The following is a 9,984-nucleotide window of genomic DNA, read 5'->3' on the forward strand; positions in this document are numbered from 1 at the left end:
CACCACTGACCAGTCTTGCATACTTTATCACTGCAGCTAGGCAATGGTTAACAGAGACCTGAGTCTAGTAGAATCTTCATGTCATCAAAAAGGCATCGGCAGTACCAATTTTACACCAGCCCGGTTTTCTAACCACGCTGAAAATCAGTTTAGCCTCTCTTCAGAAACAAAACTCTGCATTGCAATAAATTAGCTCTTCTTCATCTTTACTGGTTGATGGGCCTGTCATCAGTGGATCCGTCTTTAGACTTGGTGCATAAAAATGTTGTGATGGAATTTTACCACGTTCAAATAATGTCTACTCATCCACTAAATTCCTCCAGAGCATTTAGGCCTTCTTCTGTTTGTTCTGTTCATCAATACAGGACTTGAAAGCTTTTACATGTTTCTGACATTTCCTCCAGTCTTTATCTTCATTCACACAGTCCTCTAAAATAATTGATGCCCGCATTAGCAAACTATTCAGATGAATCGGTTTTCGTTAAATCCAGCTTTTTTCGACACGTTCCGATTTGAGCTGATGTTGTAAATTTAGCTATCCATTCCTTTTGTAAAATCATCCTTTTTTCAGAAAACTCCGAATTTTTTCAATATTTTGAAATTCTCTCAAAATCTAACCTTTTAGAAATAAAACAAATTTTATGCATAGCGTAATCGAGATTAAAGTGAAAATATTAAATCAATGAAAAAACTCCCGGTAAAATAATATGCTTGGGAGAATAGACTCTACATTTGTTTAGCTCCTTACCCTCGTTTTTTTCCAAATCTTCTCACTCTCCACGGAAATTTCTTTACAATTCTTGTCGCCAAATATAGCGAGGACGAAGAGCTGTCTGGTTTTGTAGCCTTAGGCTGCAAGTCCGCGCGTGAAGGTTTGAGCCACACGTCATTTAAAAGTCGCTCGAATTTACAGTTTGCTTGCACAAATAGAACAGGTTAAATTAGTAATACCTATAAAACTATATTGGTAACAGCCATTTTTTTGGAGGAAAAAGCGATCTGTACGGGTCTGCAAATGATCCCGGATCGCAAATGATCCCCAAATTGGACGGCGAATGATCTCACATCGGAAATGACCTTCGATGGGGACCGCAAATGATCCCGACCAAAAAATATGGAATGGCATGGATATGGGAATGATGAAGATAGGGTATTGGCGTGAAGAGCAATTATTTTTGTTAAAACCATCTTAAATTATGGCTTACAACTAGCTTTTTTTGTTAATTCTTTCATACTACGATGCTATGAATGGCACCACTCCAATGATCTTCATAAAAGGACTTGGAATTTTCTTTACTACATGTCTTAAAATTATGACCGAGCTTCTTTTCGACAACACGCTGTGATAAACGCTACATATTCTTCCTTAACTAGCTACGCATTGGTATGCCGGCGTTGTATACCGTTATATGTTTAAATCAAATTGTTTCAGTCCAATAACGTCACCCGGCTGGCAACAACAGCAACAATGTCAGTAAAAACAACAACAACAACATAGTGTTTTAGATAATAAGTTTCCACCCAACATGCGGCACCGCTTGTTTTTGTTGTAACCAATTGCAAACTAAAATTCATCCATTAAACAACTTGTCAGTGGAAAAATATAGCAATAATGTTAGAAATAGGACTTCTACTTGCTTGGAGCATTGTGTTACTGCGAGTTTCTCGAAAATTCTTTTGTGTTGGAAGCTTAAGCAAACAGCGGACTTGCGATAAAGCAATCTATATTGTGTTTTAAGTAAATAAGTTTTAATTCGCTCGCGTAGAGATGGTCGCTGTTCAAACTACGGTTTTGTACAGTAAGAAAGTATAAAGAAAAGTTTTTTTGTTTTAGTTTAAAGTTTCCTTTCCTTATCCGAAAAATTATGCATCTTTATGCAGCTTTCTACGCTGAATATACAGCCTACGCATATGACTTCTGTCAAGTCTTGCATGTTGGCACATTTATCTTGTAGACCGAGTTTAGTTAGTTGACGATTTCAATGAAGCCGACTCTATTCAGATCTCTATTCATGCCTTTTAGGTTGTCATTAGTTTCAAGATGACTTTACTTAACCGTCTTTATTTTGTTGCTTACATGATGCAATCGTGTATTGCGTTAGTATAAGTAAAATATTCTGTTCACTATACTACGATTTACATCTCGACGATATACGATTTACATCTCGACGATTTACGAGTTACATTACAGTGTGATACATCGAGGACATGTAGCGAAGTACGAAGAATAAATGTGTGAAGTCCAAGTTCTTTGAGTGTCCTGATTTCAGTTGTAGCAGATCCGACAATACTTTAGAACCCGTGACAAGTTCCTCTCCCGCAGCAAGCGAGTCGCTCCGAGCTAATTCCCGGGTCAAGCGCACAAGTTTCCAGCCTGTTCTGTTTTACTTTCTCGACCCTAAAAGCGCCGTTAAGAGAAGAACTCTGTCGATTCAACCACAGAAATGCATCAGCAAATTTTCCGAACATTTTCCCACGAAAACACCAATTATTGGCCAAAAATAAAAGTGGTACGGGAGATCGGGAGATCCGGTCTGTGTTCAGGAGGCTCCTGGATAATCTGGAGGAGTTGGCACCGTCTGTGAATAGGCTCCCTACAAGCGCGGAAAAAAAATAGGGTGAGTGAAGCGAGCCTAGCGGGGCAGGATTTTTCCCTCTCCAGACCACCGCCCGACTATCTCCGCCCACTTGTTTTTTCCTTCCCCTATAACACAATCGGAAACCCGTTCACAGGCTAAGTTGGGGGAGTTCTTGTATACGAATTGAGAAGACGTCTCAGTATTTGTGTCTAAGCTTTACTCCCGCAAATCCTCTTCTTTACAGCAACGTTTATATCTCTGTGAATGACATAACATGGCTTTTGAATTCAGATACTTCTTTATGACGACCTTCATTAAGTGGTACACAAACTTTTTCCTTGTGTAGTCTCTCGTTGCTTACATAACTGTCTTCTCGAGAGGCATAAGATGACATGAAACTCTAGCCTCTCCTATAGTCTCAGCTGTTTGGGACTACTTTCTTTCAGACCTTTCATACGATAGTCGGATTTGGAAATGGTCTGATGCACTGCCAAAAATGAGCGGTCCACAAAATGGGCAAAAATTACGCTGAAGCTCATAGTCTTGTGCAAAGTGTAACTATTTACAATTGACTTATTCCTACTGTGTCGCAATTGTTTGGATCTATAGTGTTATGAAGATTCACAAAGGTCAAAGACATCAGAGGTCAAGAAAAGAACGAAACAGACCACAAAATGGTGTCACGTCTGCCACGATTTATTAACCTTTTTCTTTTTTTAAGACTTTTTACTATTACTTTAAATAAATGGTATCCTTCTAGTCCAAAGAACGTTGTTGAGTTATCACGGAAATCTAATTGGTAAATCACGCATCGCCTATTTATACAATAGCAAATCACACATCACGTTAAGATGTCCCGTCCCGCGTCACGCGGCTAAGCGAGTTTTTCTTTCCCTTAATTAATTTCTTTGAGACTGTGACGATATGTCAGTTGTCTAAATAAGCCAATCAACATTAAGTTCGACCATGTGCTCGAGTTGTTGACAGTTTTACATCATAACCGTGGCATTGCTTCGTTCTCAGAATAAAGTTCTGTTGAGTTTAGCTTGTTTTCACATGACGTCACCAAAATTCGAACTACAAAACTATTGATCTTCCTGAGATTTTACTTTAATGATGTATAAGAGCAGCTAAAAACTAATATTCACACAAATTTTCGCTCCGAATGGGTTCTTGGTCTTGTGATACACTACGCTTGAATTTCTAAGCTTTTGCGTGACGCGGCATTTACGTGACGGCCTAGAGAGCTGTCATGATGGTTAAAAAAGTGACTTGTTTCGGGGAACTTGACTATCTGAACAGTTCATGTCTTAGAAGAAGTATTATTTTAGTGTTTTAGAGTTCCTCGAGGGATGAATTTACGCTTTTGTAACAAAACTCAGTGACAGATGTTTTTGTTGGTTTCCGGTCGCCATGTTGGTGCCCATACGGATGGGCATCAGCATGCTGTCTCCTTACAAGTCTATAAATTTGGGTAAAAAATTTCTCCGCGTATCTCGCATAAGAAAAATTGCTGTGACCAGAATTTTGGCGAGAGTCTTTGCATATTTACCTTCTTTGATTTCCCAGATTCTGGACTTAATCTATTGACCGGTTTTGATTTTTATTTTGATCTATTTTGAATTGCGTGACACTGAAAACCAGCAATCGAGTCTGATTTATACAGAGACAGGGACTCGAATCAAAACGATTTTTCCCTCGTAATAGAGTGAAGGTGGATAGATCTCAGCGGTTTAGAAAAGAAAAGCAAAAGAAAAACAAGAAAAGAAAAGGAAAGGAAAGGAAAGAAGGAAAAGAAACGAGTTAAAGAAGAGGGTAATAGAACTATCTTCGCAAAAAATGGTATTTCTGAGAAAGTTGCCTTTCAACGCCCCAAGCTTTGTTCCAAAGGTTGACGGATTTTACTGGGGAATACGAAAGATAAACGTCTGATGTAATGGATGACAAAAAGTAGACCAACAACGAAAGACTCGTGAGTAATTTCTGTTGCAATAGATCACGTTCAGTCTTAAATTCGAACAAATCGACTCGTGATGACTTTGGCCCGGTCCGTTAAGCTGACTTGTGTGGAAGTATGTGTTCCTTTTGGTTGGACCTTTGATATTCTTTAAGATCAGATAAGACTACACGTCTCTCTGGCTTTATAACAAGTATATAAGGGTAAGGTAAAGTCTGCGTACGAGCCAAGTGACCCATCAGGCCGGAGGTTATCCCGGTTTCTGTAGCATGAAGCGACTAGGAGTATTTCTACACCCCCCTGGATGGGATACTAGTCCATCGCAGGGTTACCCCCAGCATTAAGTCCGCCGGTACCCATTTATACACCTGGATGGAGAGAGGCACTGGATGGAGAGAGTTAAGTGCCTTTCCCAAGAACACAACACAATGTCCCCGGCCAGGGCTCGAACCCGGACCGCTCCATCCGGAGACGAGCGCACTAACCATGAGGCCACCGCGCCTCCCAAGTATATATGGGTTATTAAGGTTACAGTATACCTTCGGGTCGACAATTTTCTTCAAATTCGGATTTTTGGGTCAAAATAGAGGTCGAAGAATAATCTCTAATTTCTGAAAAAAAATTTTTGAAAAAGGCTAAATATTGGCGGAGAAATGGCGGTTTTACGTTTTCACCGGAAGTAAAAGTTTACCTCTTGATTGACAGCCCTATGGCGCGTATGCAATCAACCGAGACGATTTTCGCGGGAATTACCTATATGGATGTCACGAATTGACTACTCAGTTGATCAGCATTGTTGTTCCGACTACCCAGCATTTTTGATATTAGGCGTGTCTCTATTAAGTTATAAGTAAACATAGACCACGTTTAAACCATGGACCGGTTCGAAAAAGCGAAAACAGCGAAGAACGAATGAAAATACATCAATGAGTGAAGAAGCGAAAGTTCGCCACGCGGATGAAGCTATAGTTATCGTATAAGGCGGGCAAATATTCGTGGTGAGAGAAAAGAAAGGTTCTGTAAAAATTTCGGAACTTGACAGCAATAACAGGGATGCTGACAGAGACTCTTCTGATGAGTCCGATATCGACGAATCGTCGGACTCATTGAGACCATTTGAAATATTATCCATGCACAGTTGCCCACACACAGTTGCTCTCCGCGCTGTCTTTTGTTTGTTTCCTTCGCTCAGCCACTCTAGCGTTCGTATCCTTTTTAGTCTTCCCCATTTTGCCAGACCAGCTTCAAGAAAAACCGAGCTACAGAAAAATTATCTCTCTGCCTTCGGTTCCTTGAGCGCATTGCGAAACACAAGAGTTTTTTAGAGATTCGCGTGTAAATTTCACCAGGCGGTTAACGGCAGTAAACTTTCCCTGCACTGATTGGCCTAGTTACCTGAGAACCCAGTTGAAGGCGTTTGTGGGCGGAGTTTGTTCGCGAAGCAGAAAATTTTTCTTACCGCTGTTTTCTCGAATAAATTTTTTCACTTGAAGCAGACACTTTAAAGAGTTATAACTCAAAGGGAATTTGTTCAATTGCTCTTAAATTTGGACAGTGGCTAGTTTAACATATAAACTACAAAAGTGTGTCTGGGAATTGTTAATTTCGAAATACTTTTTCTTCGAGAGCGATTTTTGTACGATCACTCCACATTTTTTTAATCCTATTTCGAAAATGTTCTGTAACTTTTTACTGCAATCGAATATGCCAAAACGCAGACACGTTTTTTAAGCGCTTTGGGCCCTGAAACCGAGGAAAAAATTAAATTGGCGAAAAACGAAATTCGCTTTGACTTGTAGCTTTCGAAAGGTGATTCGGGCCCTCGCATTTAGTGGTCGTGAAAAATTCGACGATTCATTTTCTTTCAAAATTGTTGGTATAGTTTGATAGCCAGCTCCATAAGCTTTAATTTGATATAGGGGTTTAGGTATCTACAGCTTAAACTGCACGCGCTACATCGCTTGCGCGCGAGACACCCCTGAAGGTATACTGTAACCTTAATCGAGCTTGTTCGGTCAAAATGGCTTTTTATTGGCCACTGAAACACGAAAAAAAATAACCAGGCCAATATCCAGTGATCTTGACCGAACAAGCTTGGTCAATAAAGGATTTATTATATGGAAAAAGAGCACTATCTTTTTGCGGGACACACCGGGCAATATTGAGCGGGCGAGATAGCGCTATCTTGCCGGCTCGGGTAGCCAATCACAGTGCAGGATTCGGTTTTTCTTACTCGCTCATGGAGTTAACCAAATTCTTGCATTTCACTGTGGCTAAGTGTTCTAGTCCTCTTGTCTCAATGTTTTTTGGCTAAGACTGTTGATAAGCCAGTAGTGTCTTACTCACGAGATCTCTTATAATTGCTTTTTGTCCCCTCGGGATTACTCAGTCTCAATGGCCTCAGCTATGAACTCAATAAACTGCCACGTTGGTTTTCACTCTCCGAACCATAACTGGGAATCTGGTTTCGATCTAAAGATAATAAGTTAGCTTTTATTCAGGCGTTTCCTAAAAAAAAAACTTCAGCTACATGTATAACCGTCTTTAATCGACATGCGCTTAATTTCTCTTGAACCACATTTCCGTAAGGAAGTACTGTAGGGCGGCTTTCGATTTCACGCTTAAAAGCTTATCTCAAAAATAGACGGTTTTGTTCTTGCGGGTTCGTACATACAGTTATGCTTCAATAAACATCTAGTTTTTACTGGCTTGTTATCAACTTGAGTGAGCTGATTTGGTGGAGGTTTTAGAATAGCGTGCGACTAAATAAAGTAAAGCGATTGACGTAGACATTTATCATGTCTTATCTTTCAATGTCTTACAATTTAAAACAATATATTGCAATTGACGCGACATAAAACTGTAAACAGGAAGTTTTAAGGCCTGTTCAAGGTCAGTGGAGTTCGAAAATGTTTATCATTCGAAAACAGTCAAGATTGGTTGATAATTTTAGTACTTAAAGTTCATTGGTTATCATTCAAAAAAGCAAGGGCACAATCACAAAATTTGCACATCTGCCAATACTTGTTTAAGAGTGGTTATTTATCCGCCAAAGAATTGATCTTTCTCGTAAATTTCGCTGCATACAGAATGGAAAACGACCGTTTAAAGTCGTCTGTTATTAGTACTAAACCTAATGATGGATTGGATATCAAATGCATATCCCTTAATGGCAACCTGGTCCCATCTAAGTTCGACGACAGCAAGCTTTTGCCAAGCCAAGCCAAGCAATTGATTGACAAATACGCCTTTAGTACGAAGTGTCACATCGATGAGCCGAGGGAGCAGAACAGCGGAAAAGTAAAGAAAGCTCCAAGACTCCCTGTGTCGAAACAAGTAGTTACTGCTGTAGGATCCGAGGAGGCAATTTATTCCATTGGAGACTGCGGTTTGTTTGCCGCCGTTCTGACAGCATACAATAACCACTGGAAACTACGAACCTCTCCAGATGACTGGTGGTTCTGTGTTATTAAACGAGTCGCCTGCGCCATCGACAGAAACGCCAAAAAAGAGTCTGTTCGTAAGATGTTCGTTGACCACGAAGGAAAGAAAACCATCGAGGTAGTATTGCCCGATACAAGCATCTATACTGTGGACTACAGCTGGTTCTTTGATCAAATATCGAAGGGAGTACAAGAGAACATCAGAATGCCTGAGTTCATGGATGGCATGACGGCAGATTTCAGCACCACAACTGCAGTCCAGAAGATTGTTTCGCAGATCACAATGATGACTTCCGTCCAAGAATATTTCCGCTTTGGTGTGACGTATGCCTGTGGAATTCCTGCAGTAGAGATGCTAGGTACTGAAGACGACTGGAGCAAATTAAAATCCAAACTGAAGGTATTGCGGACACTGCTGGAACCCATAGAGAACGACCTTGATTTGCCATCAGCATGGTGGGATGTAGTGGAAAACGTGTTTAGCAACCTTCTGGCTACGTACCAGGGTAGCCCGGTCAGTGAATGGTGGAGTCATATTATTGGCTTCGAAAACAAGTATGCATGTGGCATCCTTGTCCGTGGCAAGTACCGTTACAGAGGATGGATCACCGAGTTTTTGGAGGGAAAAAAATATGCCATGGATACCAATAAAATGACGAGTGGCCTGGTAAGTGCTCCAATCCACCTGAAACACCCGTCTGGCGTGGAGGATACTGCTGCAGTTGTGGCAGGAATGCTGGGCTTCACTCTCCACACTGACGAGAACAAGGAGGTGTCTGTACAGCCATTCCAAGGCTGGTCTCTTCTGCTCTCCAGTGACTCACCTTTTCGCGAATACCACGAGTCCTAAATAAAGGTGTCGGAAGCTCTCTTACTGAGAATACCATTCTGGACATGTTGAATAGCCTGTTTGAACTATATACATTAAAAATAGTTTAGATACAAAAGGGCTCTGCAATTTTCTGATAAAGCTTGACTTATGAGCTACTGTACTAGAGTTATGAGAAATAACAGATTTATGGTTCTAGATTTGTGAGACGTACTTTCCACTTTGTTATGTATCACAACTAGTTGTTGTGTAAGACAATTTCCTTTGAAAAAAATCCTTTCAAAAGGTTTCCTTTGGAAACAAACAGGTTTCGTAGTTCAGATGAAACAAATTCATTGGCTTCGTCCTTTTAAAACCAGTATCTACTAGTAAGACGTTATCAAAAAGCTACGACGTTTATTGTGAAAGAAACATCGTTTATATATGGTCGGCTCTGTAAATATGGACAGTGGCTATTCTGCCAGGAGTACTGTGTAGCAACTCCGTATCTTAAAAGAATCAAACCAATGCAGCGTAATTATTCTTCTTGCTATTTTTATTATATGCCGTGATTTGTGTAAGGATTTAAAAATAAAATTAGTCATTAATTGAGATGTGATAGTGTATTACCATTTGATGAGCTATGGATACGTTTGTTTCTCTGCGTTCCACGTTTTTGCACCATACCCATATATTGTCTCGTGTGGATTCGTTTCTTTAAAGTCAGGCAGAACCAAAGTTATTAACTTGGTATAGTTATCATGCCATTACAATTCCATTTTGGTCCAACCGACATAATGTTTTGAAAAGCTACAGATATGAAGCTGATCACCGACATGATGCTTTTCACACTCCGAACTGCATGATGCTGTTAAGCTGACTGAATGGGATTCAAAATCTTTTTTTTATTTTCAGATTTCCAGTTCCCTTTTATTACTCAGGCAGTTGTTGACTTCTAATGCGACGATTGCAGTCTTATGGATCTTAATAGGGACCTTACGCAAAACACGACGGCAACGGCAACGAGAACGTCACCAAACAAAAGGTTTAATGAGGAGAACAATGGCTGTGCACGTGCATTATAATTCTTGGTACATTTCTTTGCCGTCCTCTGCAAAACATAAACGTGAAATGACCAAATTCTGCGTTGTCTGGAGAACGTGAACCACGACGGCTAATTTTCGTATTTCTATTTGG

At 40.2% G+C, this 9,984-nt stretch overlaps 2 protein-coding genes across 2 annotated transcripts in view; one reads left to right on the top strand and one right to left on the bottom strand.

Moving 5' to 3' along the window:
- Nucleotides 1-213: 213 nt before the first annotated feature.
- Nucleotides 214-9,984, bottom strand: part of LOC145484855 (uncharacterized) — a 137,645-nt gene continuing 127,874 nt past the window's right edge. Inside the window, exon 2 of the mRNA XM_081463494.1 lies at nucleotides 214-429. Coding sequence (XP_081319620.1) covers nucleotides 329-429 — 101 coding nt within the window. The 3' untranslated portion in view covers nucleotides 214-328. The remainder of the gene's footprint in view (nucleotides 430-9,984) is intronic.
- On the top strand, nucleotides 7,549-9,956 carry LOC145484765 (uncharacterized). The gene has a single exon (XM_081463400.1). It carries the CDS (start codon nucleotides 7,627-7,629, stop codon nucleotides 8,827-8,829), a length of 1,203 nt encoding a protein of 400 aa, XP_081319526.1. The 5' UTR covers nucleotides 7,549-7,626; the 3' UTR covers nucleotides 8,830-9,956.

This window comes from Orbicella franksi, chromosome 4 (genome assembly GCF_964199315.1).
Source record: "Orbicella franksi chromosome 4, jaOrbFran1.1, whole genome shotgun sequence".
Classification (NCBI taxonomy): Eukaryota; Metazoa; Cnidaria; class Anthozoa; order Scleractinia; family Merulinidae; genus Orbicella; species Orbicella franksi.